This window comes from Acanthopagrus latus, chromosome 4 (genome assembly GCF_904848185.1).
Source record: "Acanthopagrus latus isolate v.2019 chromosome 4, fAcaLat1.1, whole genome shotgun sequence".
Classification (NCBI taxonomy): Eukaryota; Metazoa; Chordata; class Actinopteri; order Spariformes; family Sparidae; genus Acanthopagrus; species Acanthopagrus latus.
This window is the reverse complement of record NC_051042.1, coordinates 17,438,554-17,464,787: the sequence shown is the minus strand read 5'-3', so window position 1 is coordinate 17,464,787 and position 26,234 is coordinate 17,438,554. Positions and strand designations below refer to the sequence as shown.

Here is a 26,234-nt window from a genome sequence, read left to right as displayed (position 1 = left end):
ACGTTCATCATAAGCAGTGAATTACACCAATAACAAAAAATGAGTGATAGCACATATTATGCAGGGCTAAGACTAAAAATAACAGCATGTTTGTTTCTCAAGCCAACATCCCCAAACCAACAGTCCCCTTTAATTCAATCGAGCCTTCTCCAATATCTCCGTAGCTCTGTATCACTCTCAAGTTTAAACCACCCATAACTTCCTAACCATAAGCCTTAAAACCAAATCTGCTTAATTTATTGTACTCATGGCACTTATTAAGAACCTAAAATGATTTGATAAATAACAATGTTGTTGTCACAGTCTCATCATTTGAATTACTTTCAAGACACAAATGCCAAATATTGTCTGGTTCCAGCTTTTAAAGTGTAAATGTTTGCTGCTGTTCTAGGTTTTAGATCATTGAAAACATATTTTGGTTTTAGACTGTTTATCTAACCAAACAGGCTGAATGTGAATATTCCACGCTGGGCTCTTGAAACAACCATTTGCATTTGATACACTAAAAATTTCATCAAGGACACAAACGATGAATCAATGACAGAAACAATCATTAGTTGCAGCCCTGTTTCACATCCAGCTTCACTCTGGTCTGTTTGTTTGAAAAAAAAAAAACTGGTCTTCATCCTTGAAACTGACTCATATTTCTTTAAATATGTTACATCATACATTATTAAAATGTGGGCTCTGCAACAACCCAATTCCCCAATGGGGATGAATCAAAATACATAAAAGCGTGAGAACAATATTTTATATTTCACTCACTGAAAATACGGTATACACAACCGCAGCCTTGGTTCTCTTCACTGTACTTTGTCAACACTGATATCCTAAAACATCTGTATTTTATGAGGATCTTAACGTCTTTCATCCTGATGTTTGGCCGTCCTGTTCTCCTCTAATCTAAACTTAAACAGCAGCACATTTTGGGCAACTAACACTGATGTCAGTGTTGATATCAGCTGATTTGTCCCTGTTGCTCAGGTGATATCAGATAAGTTGCCTCAGAGTCTTTCTGTGATGTGATGGTATGGATTAAACTTGCGGCGAGTCATCGAGATGCAGCCGGCGGTCTTTCACGCGCGTCGAGGGACACTCGCGCTCGTTGCACAGACGTGCCTAGACTTCCTCTCTGCAGCATTGTGAGGGAGCAGCTCCAGCGTGGCGGAACCGAGCAGATGGTGAACGTATGCGGCGCTCATGCATGTCATCATCACCTTCATTAGCTGAAGGTGACATATGACATCATCTGGCCCACGTGCATTATGGGGGCCAGAAAGAGCTGTTTGCTTCCTTTTTCTTCCGTTTTTTTTTTTTTTTTTTTTTTTTTTTTTATATTGCAGCATAGTTCAAGGTTGTTGATGGGAGGTATTGTGAGTAATCACACGCGCACACACAAACACACACACAGACACACACCTTCCGCCGGCTACTCCTCCTCAAGCCTCCCCCCGTTCCCACCACCTCCCAGCATTAAGGTAAATAAGGGCTTCCAGCAGAGAGCCAATGAGCACGGGCCACTGAGCAGAGATGCATGTTTGTGTTGCCTTCCTCCCAGGACCCTGCTCGTTTATCTTGGCTGTCAGGTAAAGGGCAGACTCAGAGAAGGTGAAACTTTTTTTTTTTTTTCCCCCTTTAATAAGGCCGGCTTGGTTTCCATAGAAACTGCAGGACAACATTACAGGGACAATGATAAGAGAGCAAAGTCTGGTCTCAGGGCATCCCGCAGTGTGCCACATTGTTGTTGGAGCCATTTGCCTTTACGTCGGAGGAATGAAAGAGCTATTTAGGATGATTCTCGGGGAGCCTCCAGACCCGGACCTTTTACTGTGGGAGGTGAGATTAATGAGCGCATATTCACACCTAGCTCTCAGCTGAGGTCAGGAGCTAAAAGGTAGGTTTCCACTTGTAAACAGGTGCTGAGTCTTCTGTGGGTACAAACTCCCAGATAAAGACGAAAATTGACCGCAAAGGAAATGATGCCAAAGTAAATGTAACATTTCGAAGCTCAGAAGCAGATTCATTAACTGTAACTTTTGTATAAATAATACAACACTGAACCACAAACTGTCAATATTCCAAATGCGAGCTACCTCCACATTCAGACTATTCTCCTGAGGCTAAAAGTGCATAAAGAAGAAACAAATTGCACAGGTAATGAATACTTAATGACTACTCCATTTTTCACTTTGTGGCGTTAAATGGGAAGCATGTTTCGTTAACAAATGAGTGGAAAATCAAAGGAACACAAGGTACCACACGCATTGTCAAAAAGCCTGCAGCCGTGAGATAAACCGAGACAACGATACAGAGATATGAGAGTCTTTGTTCCCTGCCACACTCCTGCGAGAGAGGGGGAGAAATTAAGTCTCTTCTGGAGCAGAACTCAACATGGATATGGTCGGCATGCAGTCATAAAGTCGATATGAAATAAGGCGACCTTGATAAGACGGCGCACAACTCTAATTCATGTGCAGACGCGCTTAAACCGACTGCAGGAAGAAGAAAAAAAAAGTGTTGAATTCGACATTAGGCTTTTATTCTGCATTCATTCCAACGTTATGATTGCCTCAATAACCGAGAGAAATCCTCAGGGGAATGCACTACCAAATCTCCATACACAAAACAAGAAAAGAAACATCAGGGGCTTTTAGTGTAGGAGTCCATTACTGAAATTGCTCTCATCTATTGTTTACTGGTCTGTAGTGCTGAACTATCCCTGCTAAGAACTGCGAGAAACGGCTTTTTGTTTTCAAAGTGATATCGCCGTGTCCTTGTGATTCAATCACGAAACAGGACTCTTCCTGTCAGCGCCTCCGATTCTAAGCCTTTTTTTTTACGACGGAACGAATACATCCTGCTCACGTTGAGGGCTTTCTCACCAAAGAAGTGCTACATCTGTCCCCTCTTTATGGCATTAACTTCACATGTTTCCCAACTCTTTGTTCCCCCCGTTCTCCAGCGGCCTCTGATTTATATCTGAGGTAAAGAGGAAGAGTGCTCCGTGGGGACCGCGTGTGTGCTCGACGGTAGATGGAGGTGGGCTGGAATCACACACAGGGGCGAGGGTGTGTGCTCTGACAGCTCATCAGTGGACAATAAGGCCTTGGCTGTTAATGTCCTGCTACCCGGCGCACTGCAGGGTCACAATCTGCTCCAGATGCTGGAGGCAGGCGTCCAACTCGTGGCGGTGGAAGGGGGGGAAGCAGAAAGGGAGTGGGCTCACTGAAAAATGAATGGGAAGAGCCAGAGACACACTTGCATACATACATACATGCACCACCTGCAACGAGCGGCATGATTTCCTGTCTCTTCTGCACAGTTACTGTAGCAACATCAGGGATAATATCTGAGCGCAAATAAATGAAATATCCCCTTTCTTTATGCAGAGAGCTAGATTGAAAATGTATCTGTTCTGAGCAATCATGCATAATTCGAGAACAGGAGGGGGTGGAGCAGAGAAATGAGCATGCACGCGTGCACACACACACACACACACTCACACACACACACACACTCTCTCTCTCACACACACACACACACACACACACACACACACATCCCTACGCACATACGAGAGGGACTTATGAACTCAATTTAGTCAGCCAGACCGAGCTCTTGATTCTGTCACTTGGGATAATCGTCAGGATGTGGCGCTCTGACCAACCCCTGCGTCTAAACCCAGGCAGGATATAAGGTCATGTTGGAGTGGAACTCTAGCCATGCAGCACCCAGACCTCAAGTGCTCCAGTGGTTTTGTGGTTATCTGCAGCGGGCAGCTGTCGCAATACAGAGGGAGCTCTTCAAGAACGTCCCTTCTCCTCTTCCTCTCATCTTTCCCCTCCTCGATTTCCCTCTCAATCAGCCCACCCATCTCTCTGTTCTGTTTAATTTTAGCACAGGTTCATTTGTGAGTTTTTGTTCGTTGCTCGCTTTTAGAGTGTTTTTTTTCCCCCGAAAGATTCAGACAGAGAATGAGCCAAACAAAGCTATTATGGTTTGTCGCTAGGAGCCTGAGAAGATGCTACATAACCCAGAGAGAAAAAGCTCGGCTATATTTGTATTCAACTTTATGAACTAGCCTTTGAGGGACCGGGGATTCCATACTACATTTACTTCAAGCTGTGAGCGAAAAAAAAAAAAAAACCAACTCCCTCGCTTTCTCGCATGAGAGTGACTAAGAGGACAGCTGTGCATAATATATTTGACAGCGCATGTTTAAAAGGTTATATTCCTTTTTCTGTTAAAAAAATTAGGTCACTTCATCACGGCAAACGAATGCAGCAAGGAGGCGGTGGGACTTGATGTTCTGCAGCGTGTCTGTTTATCACTTAAATTTTGTTTTCTGTCTGTCACTGTCAGGGACGACATGGATAAGAACCACCGCTTCCATGGTATACATCATCAAAACTGATGCAGGGAAGCAGGGGAGGGTGGGGGTGGTGGGGGGGGTCAACAATCTGGCATGTGTCTGGTGTGTGTAAGTCAAAGTGCAGAGCTCCACCTGCTGGCCACAGAGAGACATGGCAGCACTTACACAGGCCTGAAGCACAAACATTTGGATTTATCACTGCAATGAGCAGAGTCATTTTACTGAATGGGACACCATAGCTCTGCCTGCAGGTGTATTAATGGTTGATAGGGCGTTTACATGTGCACTGAACAAAGACAACCAAGCCGTGACATTTTTCATTTCAGTAAGTTTCTTTGCTACAGAGTGAACTAGAGTTTGCCGTACAGACTCCATCCTGAATCCTTTTGTTTTGTTAAAGCTGGTTCTTCTTCCTCTGTGTTTTGGGGTCCCACAGACCCTCCTGCTGTTTATTCACAAATACTTTTTCAAACCTTTACATATTTTTATTTCTTCTTCTGCCCCATGTTATTTAAGAAAAGAAATTCATACTCAGAGAGATGATATTTATCATATCAATTTGGTAATAATGCAAACTTGACACAAAGTTATTTGAAATGTATCCATAACTGAAAAAACAAGCCCTCCTCAAAGGGGAATAAGGTCCCCAGAACTTGGAAGGCAACACTTAGAAGAACCTCTTAGAAGGGTCCAACAAATACAGACAATCAAACAATCAAAAAGTATGAAATGGTTTTGTCCTTTAAGGACAGTTTGTTTTCTCAGTTAACTAAGTCAAGAAAAATCCATCAGGGAACATTTCTGACCTCTTACTTTCTCCTCTCTTAAAAGTTCTTCCCTAAAACTACACGATGCACCTTTAAAAATCATGTTATTAACATGCAATGTGGACGTTGTATGGCACATATCATAGAAATGTCATTATGGTATGTATCCTATGATAGGTGCAAAAATATGAAATCATCTCATTCACATTTTATTCTGGTGACTGGGCTAGTTAAAAAAAATCACATTTATTATCAATCTACCTCAAATCAAATGAATCTACGTCTGTCTGCTCTTTATTTTTTCTAACTGTTCATCTGATTGACTTTTCACTAGACGGGTGTATTTCTGTGAACTTAAGGAAGTCATCATGACCTTTTGAGTGTCGAGCGTGTTTGAAGTTGTTTGAGTGAGTAGCTGCCAGCAGCCATAATGAAGTCGAGCAATGAACAGGCATGTTTTGAACAGGCACTGCCCTGGATGTTAGGAAAAGTCCAAAAGTGTCAGGCTGATTTAAGCCTGCGTTAAAGTCGAAGATCATGCTGTAGTTCCTTGATTCCCAGTGTGGGGGTCTAGACCACTGCAAGGGTCACAAGGTTGATCTAAGGGGTCATGAGCTGATTAATGGCACAGGAAAGCATAAAAATGTATTTTGGCAACATGTTGTATGTTTTATTAAATCAGAATTCACCCAAATCTTTCCTTTTTTATTATAAATTCTTCAATGATTTACCTAAAAAATGATTGATGTAAGTCGAATTGGGGCGCAGAGACTCTCAACTTGGAGACACGAGTAACATGTGATGAGTTTCATGACAAGATGAAATAAGATGAAGAGCGCAACCGTATTGTATTATTCAACACATGCTGTTCGCCCATGACAGGAACACTGTGTGGATTTTGCAGCGAGACTCAGAAAACCCTCCAATGAAGAAGCATGTTCCCCGGGCGGGCCGGGATAACCTAAGCTCTTGATGCTTCTTCAGTGGATTCCTATTAGCAGAGCTTAAAAGCTGTCATTTCAGTTAAGCTACGGCAAATCACCTGAGCTTTGCGCCTATCGGATGGGATGGAGGAGAAAAATGAGACAAATGACGAAACAGACGAATGACGAATATAGAGAGAGGAACAGAACTAAAGTTAAATAGATATGAAAGAGAGCAGCGGAGACCTAAACACAGAATCAATCGCTCTCTCTGATTACCGGCCACACATCGAGGGGCGACTCCGGGGCTCTTATTACCATGTGATTAACCTCTTCAGGATTAAGCGGGCAGCCAAGAGACACGGGAGGGGTCAAAGGTCGCCGCTCAGACAGCCTCTCCAGCATGAGGGGTGGCCGATTACACGAAAGGCCACACTTCTATCTGCCTTTGCCTGTCTTCAAACATCTTTTCTGCGCATTCATCCTGCGGTACTCATCCCGCCGTGTTAAATCTAAGCAGCACGCAAGGTCAGCTGCCTTATTATCGCAGAAGCCCAAAAAAAAAAAAAAACTGTTGTACTCAATTAGAAAAAGGCTCTTTGAAAATATAAACACACCACCAAACACCTGGTGTGTGTTGGCAGCCATGAGACAGACTGCAGGTGGGGATGAATTAAAGTGAGTCTACACCGGAGGAGGTAATCATGAATAAAATATCACACTTTGGTACTTGTTGAGGCTGTGGCTTTTTAGCACCGCTATAACTCTTTGTTGTTGTACCCCATTGGCAGAGAAAAGCGAAAAGATGACTGTTTTTTTTTTTTGTTTGGTTGGTTTTTTTCGAACAAAATATAATCTGAAATTGTTTTGCTGCGTTGCACGCGCTGGGGATCAGGTGCCAAACTGAATTAGAAAGTAAATGTGAGGCAACTGAAAAAGCATCTGTGTAATCCCTTGGCTAATGCAGATTTGTCTGTCGGTTGGTTACTCTGACAATGAAACAAAGAAACCTGGTGGCAGATGTGTGTGTGCAGCTCATGGCAACTCTCCATTCCTTCACTGTGTGTGTGTGTGTGTGTGTGTATCCATGACGGATGGAGAAAGCATGTGGGAATGTGTTGACCTTTCTGCCCAGACGGGGACGGTGTCTCCAACCAAACAAGATAACCGTCACTTCCACAGTTTGAGGGATGTTTCCCTGTTTTTTTTTTCATCTCTCCTTGTCCAGTGACATAAATCACAAGAACTTTTTTAATCAGTCTTGAAGTGTGACAAAATGTAAGGGCACAACATTCTCCACACGGCTGGGGATGAATTATCATTTTTCAACACGATACAAAATCCGAGCACTGGTTCTCATAATAAATACTTCCGTGAAGACCTCATTCTTACTTTGGTTTTGTTTTGTGTAATTTAAAGCATCTAGTGATCTTGTTTATGAAAGAGGATGTTCGAAGTGATAAACCCACATTTCCCCATAGCGCCTATAATATGCTCAGTTGTCTTAATTTTTTTTATTCCTCCTGTCTCTTTAAAGCTCCCCTCTGGAAAAGCTGAGTCTGCTCTGATTGGTCAGCTCTCACAGGTCTGAGCAGGCACCACCCACCACGTTCTCTATCAGCTCTGCTGCTGTTCTGACATCAAAGAAGGTCTTAGCAGCTCATTTAAAAATAACAATGTTTATACAGCACAAAATAGACACTGAAATTTCACTTTCAACAATGTGGAACCTTGAAGCTAATTGGTTAATGGCCATCATCATCATCATCTTTACTGTTCTGGTTCCCCCTCACTGCTCTCGTCAGTGTTGTTTTTAGTTGCAGCAGGCAGATGTTTTCTACACACATAGCTCTAAAAATTCCCTTCACACTACCTGCTCAGCACTGGTGGAGCACAGTGGAGCATTTAGATCAGGCCTATTCAACTACTTTTTTGGAAGGGCCAACGGACCAGACTTTTACACTCTCTATGTCCGAAATGTACGACTAGGAATGTTGTGTTTAAACAGTGCACCTTTTATTTTCTTCACACTGCTAATTAGTATTCATAATTGAGGAAAGAGGACGAGGAAAATTGTGTACACAATAAGTTCTGAAACAAACGATGCACCTTTCTAAATAGCCCGGGTTCAATTTAAAATAATGACACAACACTATTTCAGTGCCTCTAAACAGACATTAATGAGCCAATCAGCCTTCTACTGAAAATATCAAAAGGCTAATATTCCCCTCCAGAGCTGTAGTACTTATGCTGCATTCATGTGCTCCTCCACTTCCAGAGTTCGGGAGTCGTTCTTCCCTCCGACTTTGTTTTGTTCATCTTCTGTTTCTGGTATTTGATTGACAAGGAAGAGCAAAGTAAGCGGATCATGTCATAATGTTCGCTAATGTAAACTAACCAGCAGCTTCCAACACAACACAGAAGTTACACAGAGTTTTAAGCTTTAAGCTATTTTTTTTTTTCATTTTTTTAATCTGATCATAATTTATTTTCTTTTTTGTTTTTATAGCGAAATCACTTCACATTCTTGCTGCGAGCACAAAAACACCACACCTGCCTGCACATCGTCTCGGTTCAGAGCGCAGACATAACGCTGGATTATTTCAGGTAAAATTAGCTGTCAGAGAAGATGACAAAACTGTTAACAACCCAGAACAATACCAATCAGGAAACCTCGTGTCTGATTTGTTTGTCTTCTTCCTGCCAGTATGAGTGCGTAAGTGAGGGACTTAACCAGAGAGAAAGAATGCGTGTTGCCAAATCTCCCCCGAAGCGAGACCCCATCGTAGACATTGAGATGAAAGCAGCGCGTGTTCCTCCTCCATGATCTTATCTGATTGTTCTTTATCTTTTTGTTTACCAGGGACCTAGATGGGGGACGTGCATTAAATCCCCCTTAAATCTCAGGCCCGTGTGTCGTGTGCTCTTTTTACACTCGTCCCATTTTATTAAATAAGACAACAACAAAAAAAAAACGCTCTGGTGCAAATCGCTGCTTCTTTAAATCCACGAAACAATCTGCAGCAGGACGCACAAAGAGCTGTCATAAAATGCATCCACGCACATTCAAATGTGCAGTTCCACACACACACACACACACACACACACACACACACACACACACACACACACACACACACACACACAGCAACTGAACCAATCGTTTAAGGTCTCTGAGGCCTCGATAAGCTTCTGTAAATCAGCCACCATCCTGCAGTGAGTTTTATTCCCCTCTCTCTCAGTGGATGTTGGGTTATGACCCGTAGGCAGGAGGTTATTTATTGCTTCTGTCTCAGCCTGTGTTGACTCCCAGCCACTCATCTATGGTTCTAGGCTAATAGAAAGCAGCACAGGGTTGTAGATTTGCAGGAAGCCCGTTCAGCTGCGGGGACTACTTGGCTCGACAGTCTCCTCACACCCTCATCTCGATAGTCTCCCTTCACCCCTCCTCTGCCTTGATTCTTGATGTCATTCGATTCCACAGCTTTGTTGCTCCATTGTTTTTTTTAATATATATATATATAATGACGGAAACAAAATGAAAGCCTGTGAGAAAACCCGAGGTGAATGAGACCCTATCAATGAATGAGGAAAAGAGGCTGACCATAAACACTTCCTAGAGGCTGCTGACAGGGATGATAGACAGTCTGCAGCAGCCTGCTGGTCTGCTTCTTCCTCCTGCACACAAGAAACATCTTTATTCTCAGAGACGTCTGCCTCCTTTATTATGGAAACCGGAGGTCTTGCGTTAGAAAAAAATAACAAAGGATGAAACGTGTAAATTGTCAGTGCCAGACTAAAACTTAACCTTGATACTCTGAGATTCTGAAAAGGCTGCGAGAGACCCTTTCCCCCTCCCCGTCCGACCACCCACTCCTCCTTTCTTACCTTCACACAGCTGCTGTGAAACGTCTCAACAAGGCTGTCATCCTTTACAATGGACCGTCTAACCCAAACTGGCAACTCCAACCTCACCGCGGTTTGAAATACGGGCCCACTTGCCATTTCTACATTGCTGACAGTGGCTGACAGTTAAGAGGAACAACCACAGACTGAGGATGTATGAGGGGGTCCTTGAGTGATGACAGCGCGGATGAGATGGAGAGCCGTGATGTAATGGAGACAAGGCCGCTGACTGATACCACGAAGGAGGCCAGTTTGTCTGCACCAGTTCGCAACCATTCATTTCCAAGATCTATGTGTTTGAGCACCAACGGTTAATAGAATAATTCGACATCGGTGTCAGCTTGTGTGTGTGTGTGTGTGTGTGTGTGTGTGTGTGTGTGTGTCTGTGTGTGTGCGTGCGTATGTGTGTGGTGTCTTCGACCAGGGTCAACGGCCTACTGCTGCCAGGATCATAGAGTGAGATGTCAATGGAGGTGAAAACCTGTAACGTCATGCAAACTGAAGACACGTTCAGACATGAATACATCAGAGAGTGACAGATTTCTGTCATCCTGACGCAGATGAGGTTTACCTTCAGCATTATTTAGTAATACTTCATAAAAGCCATAAATTATAAATGGTGCATTTGTAGCTGATCAAATAGTTATTTCACTGTTAACATGCATGAAATACTCATATTTCACAAATAAACCATTTCATGAGCCATTCTAAAGGTTTATAAAGATCAGCTGCAACTTTACAATAAAAGCAAATGCTCAATAAACGGTTGATGAGGCAAAAAGTGAAACAACTATAAACTGAAGTTTGATTAACCACACATACCAGAGCCCGACCAATACATCAGCTGACCGCTATTCAGATATGACGGGATCAGCATGAACTGTCCAATATGAGACATTATGAACACTTGAAATGCACACACCCACCAGTTCATCCCTGGCAAACTTGACTCTTTTGGGCTCACTGATGTCAATTAAGATGGTAAAATTAACAAAAACTGTAAAATGTCATCTCTTACATATTTTTTTTTTCCAAGTGTCTGATAACCACATTCAAGGGATCTTTGCAAAAAAATGAAGTATATCGTCTAATATATCAATATCAGAGTATATCACCCCCCAATATTGATCAGTTTTAAGCCCTAAAAATTCAATAATCAGGCTGACTGTAAAACTGACATTTATTAATCATGGTAAGTATAAAGTGTTGTCAATTGTTTTGGAAATTTGTGCAAGACAAGAAGCAAAAAGAGAGACAGCAGTGGGTTAAAAATGTGACGATAAAACAGAATGAGACTTTTCTGTAGAGCTGCAACTATAAGCCTTTAAATCAATTAACCCTGGAGCCAGAGATATTGGTTATAAACTATTTTGATAATCGATTCATTATTTCAGTCATTTTTCTTTTTAAAGACATTTTTTTTGAGTCTTGGTTTGAATATGAAGGCTCACGGAGTCAGACAGGCGAGGGCGAGCTGGGAGAGGGAGACATGCAGCAGAGAGACGCAGGCTGCAGGCGAACCAGGCTGAGGACTGCAGCCTCCATACATGAGCTGCAGAAATGTCCAACATTTGCTGCTTAATTGGAACAATTTTTCTTCTATTCTGCGTCACTTACGATAGTAAATTGAGTCTTTGTGTGCTGGACTGTTGGTTGGACAAAAGAAGCAATTTGAAGATGTCACTTTGGGCTCCGGCAAATTGTGATGAGCATTTTCTTCTGAGTGACTCGTGTTGCTCTGTGAGCTAATGACCATCATGAGCGTGACGGACGCTCCGCCCTCCTTCTTACAGTGGTTCCACTTCTCACTGATACATTTTTACATCAACTTAACATCATTCAGCTTTTTTTGAATTTATGCTGCGTGTTATATAATATCCAACAGTGCAGAATCACAGAATGATGCTTTAATCTGGGATTTACACAACATTTGTCAAGCATTTTGCTGGATGTTCATTAATTCATCCACTCCAGCTAGTAGGAATTAACTTGGGATATCTGTGTATGTGCATAGAGAGCACTGGTCAGATTGTCAAAGTGGTTGAGTTTTTTAACACCTCCTGACCTGGCTGTACTGCAGCAGACTGATCAGCTGTCAGACGGATCTGAACCTCACAGCCACCTGAAATGGGCTCTGTAAGGACATTTCCTAGATTGTTAAACTGATTTTGTTGATAAGAGAAATAATTTAATTAATGGCAGTGATCACTGGCAGTACACAATGTTCCCTCTCTGAATGTCGAGACTTGTGCTGTTGCAGCCTTTTACATTAATCTGCCGGCCTTTGATTCAGAGTTGTGCTGTGTTGTAAGTGTTATGGGGATGTTACTAGGTGCTCTGCCAAGGTTATCTCTCACCCCTGTTAGCTAGTTTAATAGCTTGTCTGTCTGCCAGGAGAATGCTGGGAGGTTTTCAAAAAATTAAATGGCCAGTTCGTGAGCCAACGAACCCGGATGGAGTGAGCCAGAAACCAGATCTCTGCCACATCAATCTTTGTTTCATAGCAATAACTGAGAAATTAAAAGATATTTCATATCCCACTAGTATGTTTTAAGAGAAGTCAAAGATCCTGTACAGAAATGTTCTAAGACACATTATGTTAGAGCCTCCTATACAGTGGAAAAATGTCTTTTTTTCAACAACTTTACATTTCATTACTCCTATATTCATTATTTTTTTTACTTAATATTATACTTTACTTTCATCTTATTATACTACTTATTATACTCTCGCCTAAAAGCAACTGAGGCTTTATTTGTGATTGCCAGTGCCCCTAGCACTCCATTGAAAATTAGCTTGCCCGAAAACAAAACTATGGTAAAGTGCCTCTTTCGTTGTAATTATGCTTTTACACGAAGGTTTGACTCATATTCAATCACAAATAAAGCCTTGGTTGCTTTTTGGTGTGAGTTTCACTTTAAGATGCGATATTCCTCTTCTAGAAGGAGCTACTGTAATGTACCGATTTCTCCTCGGGGATGACTAAAGTATTTCTCATTCTGATTCCGATATGCCAGGCATACCATTCTAAATGTGCTAATTGTACTTATGGGGCATCTTTGAAATTTTGTTGTGAAACTTTCGTCCTTCAGCAGACAAAACGGAAAACAACCTCCTGGTATTAAACTCTGCGCAGACATAATTCTGCACAGTGGAAGGTCAAAAAAAGTGAAGTAACAATACACAGAAGACAGCTTTGAGTGGAGGGAGGTGAAGGGATGGATTTTTGTGTGCTCAAGTGTAGCATCATGAATTCTTCACCTTAAAGAAAGGAAACATCATCTCTTCCTCTCAATCTAGACAGAGTTCAGAGTGATGTACAAAAGATGTGGCCTGGAATTGGATGTTTGAATTCTGTTCTTAATAAAGGAGCTGCTGAAGGAGTTACATCACTGGGCGTGTGTTACGTCTGCATGAACCGGTGGCACCATAAAATTACAGTGAAGAACACTGACACCATGTCTGTCTAAACAGATGAGAGACAAATTAAAGGAAAACCCTGAATAAACAGATGTAGATGTTTCCACAAACAACACAAGGAAGAAAATGATGAGGGGAGATCTTAGTGCAGAACGCTGATCAGCCCCCCAACAGAGTGTTTCTGGAGGCTGGTGGCGGCTCCGTTACTTACTGAGACACTTGTTGAATGTGTCGGCCACCTTTAAAAACGTACCTTTTTACCATGTCGGTTCCGTTCCAGCAGGGCAGCCCGTCACCAGAGGCCAGCTCACTCACACACAGCTGATCCGCCAGACCACCGTAGTACGTGCGGTAGAGACGTAGGCTGTTCAGAAAGTCCCTGGAGAAGCAAAAGCAAAGCGTTCTGTATATAAACTGCAAATTGCATGAACCAAAATCTGAATATGCTCCTTCTTTGTCTCACTTACCTCCTCCTGACAGCCAGCGAGTCCCCTGACACTTTGACGGGAGCTTTCAGAGGGATGGATTCTCTGCCGCTGCTGTGCTGGATGCTGACTGACTGCGCGGGCTTCCTGCTCGGTGGGCCACACAGTTTGTGCACCTATTACCGAGTGAGACAGACACAGATTCAAGTCTAAACATTGAGGGAAACATGCATTTTAAATCTAGTTAAACTGTAGTGGTGCAGGACAAACACGCCTTATTTTAGAAGGCTGAGTGACGGCTGTTTATACTAAGGCCATTAGAGCAGACAGGCCTGTCATCTCCTTTATTCTGAATGTACCGAATGAGCAGCCCGTCAAGCAGCAGTGACACCACACAGCCACTAGATGGAGCTGTGGTGTCTCTTTCAGACTGGGACAGAGCAGCGGCGCTCTTTTCATAAAATCTAAGAATCTAAGATGAATGTAGACAGAAAGTGACTTATTAATGTTTAATGGTAGGACTTTTATAGATTACGTTTATGTTGTATGGATAAAGACTTACTGGTTTCAACAAAGGAGTCTAAAAGTGGCTGTTGAGACTCTGGGTTTGGCCTGAACCCTTCTCTGCCTGGCAGTTAAATAAGACTGACCAAGTTAGCACGTTTGAAAACAAATAAATAAATAAATGGACTCCATCCAGACAGATGGATACTAACACGCCACGTAACCATTCACAAATATCTGTACCTCCACCTCCTGACATTTTCAAAACAGTCTTGTTACTTCAGTTTGAATGCATTTGAGGGGAATTACAGATCATTTTTATGTTGCGCCACTGCATGCCGCCTTCCCAGCATCACAAGACTGATATCAACAAGACAAGACTGATGCCGGTGGTGAGCGCATATTGACGTGAAAGAGGTAACAAGACAGAAACCGACAGAGAGGGAGACTGGAATGGGGAGAAAATATGTATCGTATCTGCAGAGATCCTGCAGCCTTCTGCCTGTATATTCTTATTTTCTCACGCTGTTGTCGCTCAGGTGGCCAACCAAAAATGTCAGTATTTGAGATCCTGGGAACGAGACTCCACAACCAGCTATCTTTCTGGTGTGTTTACAAAAAGGTTTTAGGTTTTATAGTCTCTGAATTTAATTAACATAATGTGGAACTGAATCAGCTTTTGCACAGAAATTACCCTTAGAGGGATACTTTTTACTCTGAGTACATTTCAGAGCATGTCATTTCTTACTTTAATCTAAATTCTTCTTGCAGAAGTTGAATCAGTACTTCTACTTTTACCGGTCTTTTTTTTTTTTCACCTGTTTCTGCCCATCCAGACGTGAACACTGAAAACAGAGACTAACATAATTCCAAAAATGACGTTTACGTGTGTACTGAAGGCCAAAACATAGAGGAAGCTTTGTTTTCAGTATGTGTGAACAGGGCCTTGAGTTTCTGACGTCCTTGGAGATGCCCCACATGGACGTGTTTCTGGAGATATCTGGCCTGTCCTGGTCTGACTATCCTGTGTGTGTTATTCGCAATTTCAAGGAATTTATCTTCAGCCTCCACACCACATACCTATCTGACTCAGAGCCAACAGCTGGAACAGCTGTGTAATTCACAATAAAAATCCCCCCCATGAAAAGCTTTATCCTCTGTCTATTCTTCTTCCATTTACGCCGTCAGATTTACTGGTGCTACTAGTTTTCACCTCCCGCAGAGCCACTGCACGGTTTCAGATCTACCGTCCTCAACGATAAATCTCTCTCCACAGATGATCTGACCTGTGCCGAAAGGCGGGGTCCATTTTTCTGAGCGTGTCCGACAGCATCGTGAAGCAGCGTGTGAACTCCCAGCAGCACTTGCTCTAAATCCTGAGGCCCGTGCATCCGCGCTGACAGGCCCTCCAGCGAGCGAACAAACTCCCTCCAGTGGGCGTCAATCTCCGCCATGCTTGCCAAGCAGCCCCGCATCACGTTGAGGCAGTAACCCATGCAGGGCTTGGACTGGGTTAAGCCCTGCAAAGAAGAGAATCACTTTGGGGATCAGTGATGCTGGAAATCACTTTAATTAATTCCGATTGATACGGCCACTGCGGAGACATGCATCCATACCTGGCAGTGAGGACAGTAGTGCATCTTGAGCAGAGCCCGTCTGCACTCACGGCTCAGCTGTAAGTGGTCGGTGGTATTGATGACCTCGATGCCGAGATGCAGCGCCTGAAGGAGAAGCTTCCCCGACACCCCCGAGCGAGTGATCTGATCAGCCAGGATGCCGGGCGCCCCGCCAAACGGCCTCACGTCACGGCTGGACGACCTCACACACTCGGCGTAGCCCGGCGATATGTCGCTGAGGCCTGGGTTGATGAGGTGATTGTAGACGAGCGGGAAGAGGGCGTCGAAGAATCGCTGCACTAAGTCGTCGACGTTGAGCTCAGACCCCAGCAGGAAGAGACCAATGTCAGTGAAGAGTTCCCGCACAGGAACCTCAGCCTGGTCAGCCATGTTGCGGTACGACTCCTGGAGGACGATGTTGGTGTGATTTTCGGCCTGCCTCATTAAGACCTCGAAGGTGTCTGAGGATGGAGAGCAAGACAGAGAGAGCGAGAGAGAAATAAATATAGAAACACAAAAAAAAAAAAAAAAAAAAACACAGAGGGACTGCAGATCATCTTTCATGCTTCAAAGTTGCCCTTCCAACCTCATGAGAGCAAGAAGAAGAGAACTGAAAGCATAAATACTCACTCGCTCTTAACAGTACGGGTTGAAACTACTGTGCTGGGGTATGAACAGAAGCATATACAGCACAGCGCACTTATAGAGCTTCAGGGAAGCAATTTGTTCTCTAATCAAAAGCGAGGATGACAGAGACAAATGGAAAAGAAAAAGATGACAACACATCAGTGTGGAAGCTGCTGTGATATAACATGATCAGAGCTCCAGCAGAACTATATATAGTGTTTTAATAAAACAACCACTTCTCCCAAACCAGCGTGAGTGGTGTCAGTGAGAGGAGAGGAGAGGAGAGAAAGACTCGTGGTGTCATGGGAGTTCTTGGAGAGAGAATAAGAACACCCGGATGAAACGGAGAAGAGAGATGGGAGGAGAAACATGACAGAAGAAAGGCAGCAGTTAAGAGACTGAAATGAGGGAGAAGAAAGGTTAAGAGAGCTGGGGGGAGATGGAGAGGATCCTCATCTCCATATACTCGACAAATTAATTCCACAGAATAAGCAATCATAATAATGTCCATCCAATTAGCATGAAACACACATGTGCCTGGCAGCCCGCCTGCCTGCAACTCTGCTTTATACCAGGATGAGACGCTCACTTTCAACCTAAAAGACGTGATTTTCAGCACACGATTTTTCCCACTCATGAATTTTTTATCGCCATGAAAGTAAATGTCAAGCAAATTCTGCTTAGCTCCACTCTTGGAAATATTTCTGCGAGACAGATTCTAATGCTCGGGCTGCGCCGGGAGAGGGAAGCAGCTCACGCTGTCGCTCTTTTGTCTGTCGCAGCAGTGGACCCGCAGCTGTAAGCAGCATCCAGCTTGGCTTACGAGTGTGTTTCTGCGTGTGTGTTACAGGAGCGCTTGTTTGGGGAAGCGCACAGATAACGCGGGATTATAGCATCCAACAGTCACAGAAGAGGAAAAGGAGTCCAGGTGTGCTGAAGATACATTCAAGGACAGAAATAAAAAGTTGGTTGCCTTTGAGCACCACCAAATCGGTTCTAAATGTGAAGTGAAGTCTGACATTTTGGGCACGTTGGAGCACAGGAGATAGTTAGCTTAGTTTAGACTAAGACGCTCTTGCAAAGCTGGTTTTCTTTTTCGTGGAATGAACAAACAAAATATAAACGTAGCTGTTTCCCCCTGATAGTCGTCTTTATGCGAAGCTAAGCTTATCATCAGCTGGCCCAAACTTTATACCTGACGGACAGATGTGAATGTGGTGAAGTCGATTTGGAACGAATTTGCATATTTCCCAAACTGTGAAACTAGTCTTCTAGCTTTAACAGGAGGGACAGTGTGATCAATTTTTAATCACTTCCATCAGTGAACCACTACAGTGAGTCGGGACTATTTAAAACTATTCTAAATAGAACGATTTGTATTGTTATCACACGTCTTCTGCTGTGGAAGGATAAACTGTCTCCTGTAAAAGAAAAAGTTTGGATCCAATTCAAGATCTTTTTTCCCCTGTTGCTCCAGTTTGACATCCATCTTCCTGCCTGTAGAGATGTTTGTGATCATTCTCCGATGAGCACAGACACTGACAATGTTCACCAATATTATATTGTTAAATCTATTGTTTAAGTCACTGGTCAAAGACGCCCCGTCTCTCACATATCTCATTACTCCGGTCTTTGTCTCAAGTATTAAAAATCAAAGATTCATGACCAGTGTGCCATTTATAGTCTTGACACCCAGAGGCGTGAAATGATACCAAGATATATTAAAATAACTTTTTTTATACATTTAATATATATATTTCTTTACAATACGGCTGTGTAAAAAGTTCCCATATAGATATACTGGTAAATATTCTATTCTATACATACAGAATGTGACAAAGATAAGTAACTGAGGCAAATTAATTATAAACTTTATTCTCCAAAATGACATCAACCTACTGAAACAGTTAACTTCCCTGGAAATGTTATTAATTTTATTATCCTTCAAAGCACGACTATTATTCATAACTGACGACAATAAAAACATAAATAGATTTTAAGGACAACAATTCAACTAATTGGTTGACCAATTCAGCATATCCTGAAATGAAATTCCATCGTGTTAAACACAGCAGTATAGTGTTGTCAAAAATATCAATATATCAATAGGTATTGATGCTGATTGATTCTGTTTCCATACTCATCTGCTGCAGTATCGAGACACCGCTGCCACTGCACTCTGACAGCAACACGACTCACGCACATTCGTTTTAAAGTCCTAATCCAAAGTGAGAAAAAAAAACAAACAAACTAATGTTTCTAAAAAAGTTTGATATGGAACGTCCCGCTGCTGTTCTCTGCCACTAGCCAAGAAAAGTCATACCTCATTGTCATGTTATACTCTTGTTACATTTATATTTAATACCAAAAATGTTATAACTTCAATGTCAAATTTCCCAGCGGTATCAAATATCAACGTACTTTAGTTTTAAACTCTAGTCCTGTGACACCATTATTAAAAGTATTACTTCCCTGGAACATGACTTGAATAAGATGAGTGAGCTCCACATGTTTTGCCAGACATGAACTTATAACCTCAGCACAATTGAAAATGCTTCACCAGCTCGCCTTTATCCCTTTGTCTGTATTTTTTTTTTTTTTTTTTTTTCCACTTTTTGTCTCAGCTAATACCTGAGCCATGGCCATTCTCACATCATGTGCTTGTCATGGGTTGTGAAGAAATAGTCAGGGTTGAAGGCCTGGAGCCTGGAGACTGAGGCAGGGGGGTTACCAGTGTGATGAGGGCTTAGACGGTCGAGTGCTGTACAATACGCACCGACGTGGAAAGATTGACCGAAAGCCCCCCTAGAGAGGGCGACTGCGAGGGGGAACAGAGAGGGGTCTGGCATGCCCGCAGGCACGGCGTCTCGAGCAGGCGGAATTAAACGGAGATGTACCAGGAACTGAATCTGATCACAGGTCCTTGGTGATCTCATGGGGAGGTGATGTTCTCTGACGAGATCTGAGACTTCAGCGGAAAAGAAGATGGGGCACCCGCACAGGAAACACTTCAGGTCATGAAGAAAACAGCGGGACGAGAATGAGTAAAGAATGGCAAAAAACAAGAGTGGCAGCGCAGATGTGACTGAAATAGAGAGAAGACAAGCAGAGGGGAGAAATATGTGCTCGTGGAGTACAGTAAGAGATTACTACAGCCGCTGGGTGTAGGAGGCAGAGAGGGCAGAGTTATGAAGGGTCCCACAGGGATTATGGCGCGTGCTTCAGGGGAGGTTTACCAGATTAGATTGTGGAGTTAATGAATCCCACCTGTCAAACCACATAAACCAATGTCTGTGTAGTAAACACATTTGTCTGTGTCTTTTTTTTTCTCTCTCACCGGTTTCTCCTTGTGATCGAGAAATCGCGTTGTCGTGTCACGTGACACCCCCCCTGCACCCCCACCCCCCCGTGATAGGTGCGTCAAGGCAAACTTAAAAAGGCATGGGTAATAAGTTGTTCAGGAATTCTGCTAAACAAGTCTGCAGCATTAGAGGAACACCCACGCAGGAGCTGCTGGCCGTCCGGGCAGCGTTAATGACACGATTTTTCAGCAAAAAAGAGAGTGTGGAGCGGTGTCTCTCACTCGGAGGCCGGGAACCAGCGGCCAGGCCCGTGGGCAAGCCCGAGGACAGAAATAACATGAGGAGAGGAGAGGAGAGGAGAGGAGAGGAGAGGAGAGGAGAGGAGAGGAGAGGAGAGGAGAGGAGAGGAAAGGAGAGGAGAGGAGAGGAGAGGAAACGAGAGGAGAGGAGAGGAGAGGAGAGGAGAGGAGAGGAGAGGAGAGGAAAGGAGAGGAGGGGAGGGGAGAGGAGGGGAAGAAGAAAGTCTCTACCTTCATGAAGCAGGAATATTCAAGCCTGGCACCCTGAAACAGGCCGACTAGTTCATTCAAAGCTGCTGTATTCGATATGTTACAGTAATAATAGATCGAGTGATGATGCGTCATATCAGGGGTTCTCATAGTTTGGATGACTGGGCACCAATAGCGAGGCAGCATATGAATGAGACTCACACAGTAAAACCCACAAACTTGGACTCAGATGGATAACTTCATCTGTCCCCGACGACTGAAGAGCTGGTTCCATTTTTATTGAAACCTGCTTTTCTCCTCTACCATACACCGAGCTTTTTCCAGGGTGACTTTTCTGTCTTACTTCCCAAATAAACTCGTCCTCCACCAAAACACAGGGCTAGCATCATGACAAAAACATAATTCCAGCATTCTGTGGTGAGGTGCCATTAGTTGCCATGCAACCAGAAGCTTTTTTTATAAGATGTCATCCCCGGCCTGACAGACACTTGTTAGGGGGACGTTGTTTGGTGCAGTTGCCAAATAGAGTGCAGCATGTAGGCAACTGAAAGCACTGAAAAGAAATGATTAAAATATGTCTCGTTCAAGGCTGCACAAAATGGTTTTGAGGGCCAGAATCGGAACAAACACACATATAGATACAGAGAGAGCCTTCAGTCCGTACTATTAATTCATTTCATCCGGTTTTCTGAGAGATTATAGATACAGACCAACAGAGCAGTACCTCTGATAGTTCTGGTGAGCAGTGTAGCCAGCAGGTCAGGGAAGACACGACCAGAGAACAAGACACAGAAGTTTTAAAAACGGTAGAGGTTTTTGAGGAGAGGTTATGCAAGTTGGTAAGAAGATCTGAAAATCTGGCAGTCGCGAAGGAAAAGCAGAGGTCAGTGCCGATAAGACCGATAAGACTCCAAGAGGCGCCATCTAGTGGTTGTATTGCTTCACATACACGTGAAAGATGCATGGCACTATGTGCGCAGTGATGGTTATATCCTTTGAAATGGGAACATAAATGAGCCTTTTTAAGATAGGGATCACTCCCAGTGACAAACCCACAGTGAATTATCACCCGACCGCAGTTTCCCTCAGCTGAACAGAGTGTTTTAGAGTCCATCAGCTCATTGTTTTGATTTTACAACCTACAACGTTGATGTTTTAGTTCACTGTTACCGCTCTTATCTACCTTGTGGCACCAGTGGCAGTCGATTTCAGCTAAAAATCTACGTTGTACTGGCTGAGTGTACACAGTGCCTGCACAGCACCAAATGGAAGACAAACCAAAGTTGGCAACTTGCTCATGAACACAGCTGAGCTTTAAAAAGTGCCAGACATTGTTCACAAGAGTGGGTGGAGATAAAAGTTAACTGCTGCTCCTGAGTTAATGCACTAAATAATGGGCCGGGACAATATTTACAGAATATTATGATTTCACAGTGGGAGTTGACCTCTGACCTTTTGGACACAAAATGTCATAATATCATCATGTTATCCAATTAGACATTTATGTAAAACTTTGTTGTAAATATCATGTGAATTGTTGAGTAATGGCCTAAAATGTCCCAGTAACCTTTGACCACCAAATCTCTCATTTGTCGTCCGTCCCATTCTTGTCAGTGCTGAGATGCAGCACTGACAAGAATGGGACAGACGTCTCGACAGACAACCCAAGAACATAAAGCCTTTCCTGCCATGGCTCCACTGGCGTGGAGGCATAAAGAGAGGTAATACTTGACTCACTGTATAAGACTCCAAAAGAAAATTCATGGTGCTCTGTGTGAACATAAGCAGCTGTTTGCAAAAGAAGCTCACCCCATCAACAACCTCTGATCCACTCTTATCAACACAACACCATCTTTAATCCTCACATTCATACAGGAACATTTTCAAGCCTGTTGAGAAAACCGTCCTAATGAGGATGCCACAGTGTGCCTGTTTTGCCTGTGTGTGTGTGTGTGTGTGTGTGTGTGTGTGTGTGTGTGTGTGTGTGTGTGTGTGTGTGTGTGTGTGTGTGTGTGTCCGGAGTGTCAATGACCCAGCTGATAATAGGAGAGCAGACATGTTTGCATATCTGGCAGCGGGAGGAACACCAAAAAGAGGCCGAGTCAGCATGATATAAAACACTCTCATACAGCGCAGCAGCTTCTCTACACTGTAACCGAGTCCAGTCTGCTTCACTTCATTAGCAGCTGGACATATGATGGCATCAGGCTTAATGCGGGGTGAAGAGTTAAAAGGGATGGAAGGAGAGAGAGAGAGAGTGTGTGTGTGTGTGTGTGTGTGTGTGTGTGTGTGTGTGTGTCGTTTTCTATCAGCAAGCCTCATTCTACTTTTCGTCTATTTATTTCTTCAGCAGGACAAACAGCAGAGCAGTGATAAACATGAGCAGCTGTGGGCCTGACTCAGAGTAGAAACTGTTTTGCAGCAGGTGTCCTGCTGTTCCTCAGAACGAGGACAAAGAGCGATAAAACAGCCTCGAGATGAGACAAACAATAAAACGTGTCAGCCAAAACATTCTCCATACATGCGGGGTGAAAACAAATCTACTTTTTGAAGTGGATAATCAATTAGAAACATTAAATTGAGCTTGAAGAGACATGTTGCACCAAATTCTGAGGGGTAAAAGATATATTTTGTCTATAGTCATAATTTGGATTCAGAAGATGAAAGCTGTATAATAAAGGTGTTATTTCTAATAGGATGTATGAGAAGAAAGGATCTTAAACCCTGTCGAATTAGATTTTTGCTGTTCTGTTTCGTAAACGCGCCATCTGTTGCAATGTATGTCCACCCTGGAACCGAACGTCTAAGGACAGAGGAGGTTGTTCGCTGTACAGATTGTGCATGTGAATATGATTTTGGTCAATATATATAATAATGATTTGATTTGAAACTGATAAGCATGCCCGTAGGTTTTACTTCACACTTCAAAAAATGTATTTCAGTATATTCCATTGTTGTGTTGTGAACGTCTGTCTGGTTTGGACGGTCTGCATTTCTGATAAATGTTGAGTAAATCAGAAGAGAATGTTCATCTTTCAATCTAATCAGCTACAACACACCACCCATCACCCTGCATGTGTTTCTCCTCTCGATTGCCGGCACGCAAAACAAATTCTGATATATGAACTCTTAATGTCTGAGAGCTCGGGTACGGTCGGCCTTCATCAGATCAGATATATTGGCCATTATATAGCGATGACAAAGCCCCTTCAGTTAAATTCCACAGCAGCTGAGCTTTTCTCCATGTCTAAAAGGTTTTTAAATTTGATCCCATTTTCTTCCTTTCTCCCATAATTGCTGCACTTCTCATTTTCTTTAATGTAGGATGATCTGGTTAACTGTGACAGGGGAAGCTAACCGAGTGATGAGTTACACATGAGGTCAGGGCTTCTGGCAGTTGGCGCTAAAGTAGAAAATGTTTTATTGCACCTCATTATGCCTGCCCTCTCTCCGTGTTTGCCCCTCTGTATCTGATAACAGTGACATAAAACCAGCAGATCAGAAGTCAGATGCAGATGGAAGGCAGTTATTAAGCACCATAGAAACTACTAAGTACGGTGACATTTGCACAAACACAGGTACAGCTTCAGCCAAGGCGCTGAAGGAAAATGCAGTGTGCTGTTTTGACCACCAGAGGGAGACATACCTCATTTAAAACTAAGCGAAATTGGATCAGTGTGATGTTGAGCAGAGAAAAACAGGACAAGTCTGCTTAAACTGACTAAACATGTGTTGGATGAAACAGCCCACAATGTCCAAAAAAACAAAAAAAACCATTAATAACTGATCCTGACTCAAGCTTTCCACTTAAAAATGGCAATAAACTCAAAGAATATAACTTACTGACAGTACAAAAACAGTAAACAGCAGCTAACAGGGGCTACTTCTTTGTCATCTGTGGAGAACAACACCAGGCTCCCTTATAAACAGCTCAATTTTGAGTCTCGTTCTGTCGGGAGAAACTGTATTAACTTTGTGAAACGCTGTCTACAGCACTGACTTAACTAATTGGGCCTTCCTGTTAATTCGGCAAATGTTGCACGTGAAGATTTTACTTTCTTTGGGTAAATGGTTGGTTTGTTCCTATGATGTAAGCGTGTACTAGTCCATGGAGCGTGGAGGTGAGATCCAATCATAACAGGTCACTCATGACGCATGTCGAGACACAGGTGTGGACTGACGGGCTTGAACTTGTCCACTTCTGATCGGATCACTCGGGATGGACAGCAACAACCACATGTGGTGTCAACTTAACACATGCAAATAGCAACATGTAATTCTAACCACAACTCATACAGACAAGTGAACCGTTATTTGATATCAAGGTCGAGATGGCACAGACGCGCCTTTATGTGCTGGCAGTGAGAATAATCTACCTCCTGTGACTGGAAATATCAAATATAGAGAGCAAATAAGTCTGTAATAGCCCCTCAGACGCTGAAATGTGACCAACAGATGTGGTTTACAAATCACACCGGCTTTGGTGGACTGTTTACAACTCGGAAAGATAAAAAGTGGCACTACAATTTCAAGAGATTAGCTGATATAATGGCTCAAGAGGTATTTGTGAAGGTGTTAAAATGCTGCATCACCAGTTTCTGCTTACGTGTGTGCATGTGTGTGTGTGTTTACTTGTATTCAGAGATTTGTCATTGAAGGGAAGGATCAGTCAGCTGGATGAGAAATAAGATGAGTCTTTGTAGTAGAGGATCCTTTTCCAACAGACAAAACACCAAAAGCACCTGCGCTCTCTCTCTTTCACACACACACACACACAGAATAAGCAGAAGCATGGTTGACACAGGGAATGCACTGCGATGTGTGAACGGATCGCACTGATATCAGCCACCTCGTTTGAAGCCCCCCGTGTTTTCCAGGTTTTTCCAGCACTCAAATGCCACCAGCCGACCTCAGCCGAGCTGTTGAGCAACGCAAAGATGGCTTTTATTAATGTGATTCATCCTCTCTGAATGGCTGCGACCACAACAGAGAAGCTCAGTGACATCTGATAGGCTGCAGAAAAGGCCATTCTCCATCTAGAGAGGATGAGTCAGTGGCTCTGTGGCTTCAGCTCATCCCAGAGCGCAAAGACACACGATGAAAGTCAGTGAGCTGCAGGGTGGCACACACTGTACAGTCAACAGAAAACTATGTCTTCGTGGTGGCATATTATGGGATGAAAGAAGCGCCGCACGCTTTGTTGTTCCAGGATGAACTTTGATTACATTGTTTTCTGCACAAATGTTTGCGGCGACTAAAGAAATGGAAAAGGTCTGACACCGATAGTGGTTAAACTCAAAAAGATGGCATGTGAGTACGTCAGTTTGGGCATTTTGGGCACCACCTCTTACATTAACAACAACAACTAATTAATGAATCAAAAAATTATCAACAGATTAATCAACAATGAAAACAATCATTAGTTGCCGCCCATCTTATTGTTGTTATTGTTGGTATTGTTATTGTTGATACATGTTTTTGTTTGTGTTATCATCAACACTGCGATTGTTGCTGTTGTTGCTTGTGTTATTATTGATGTCGTCAGCCTTGTTATTAGTTAAAGCATGTTTTGATCCCCAGGTTGCAGTTTGCAATAAACTGGTATTAATTAAAAATTGGACCAATATCAGATTTTTTTTTTTCTTGGAAGCTTCTTGAAAATTACTGGAAAATAAACTGGACGCTGCAGACCCATACAATAAAGAGTTAGCACGTACACTTCCATTATGTGTCTGTGACAGCCATTTTCACTTTGCTTCCATTTAAATCCACATTCCCCAAAAAGTTTTACCTTTTACCTTAATACATGACTCGCCTCACGCTCTCATACTGGAAGCCGATATGAGCGAGTTATGCTAACAAA

General features: G+C 43.0%; 1 protein-coding gene across 2 annotated transcripts in view; it reads right to left on the bottom strand.

The window, feature by feature from the left end:
- gpc5a (glypican 5a) overlaps window positions 1-26,234 on the bottom strand; it is a 141,280-nt gene that overhangs the window by 91,861 nt on the left and 23,185 nt on the right. For both annotated transcript variants that reach the window (XM_037095670.1, XM_037095669.1), the window contains exons 3-6: window positions 15,934-16,394; window positions 15,604-15,837; window positions 13,856-13,989; window positions 13,642-13,767 (exon numbers count right to left, since the gene is read on the bottom strand). In XM_037095670.1, the coding sequence (XP_036951565.1) occupies window positions 13,642-13,767; window positions 13,856-13,989; window positions 15,604-15,837; window positions 15,934-16,394 (955 nt within the window). The remainder of the gene's footprint in view (window positions 1-13,641; window positions 13,768-13,855; window positions 13,990-15,603; window positions 15,838-15,933; window positions 16,395-26,234) is intronic.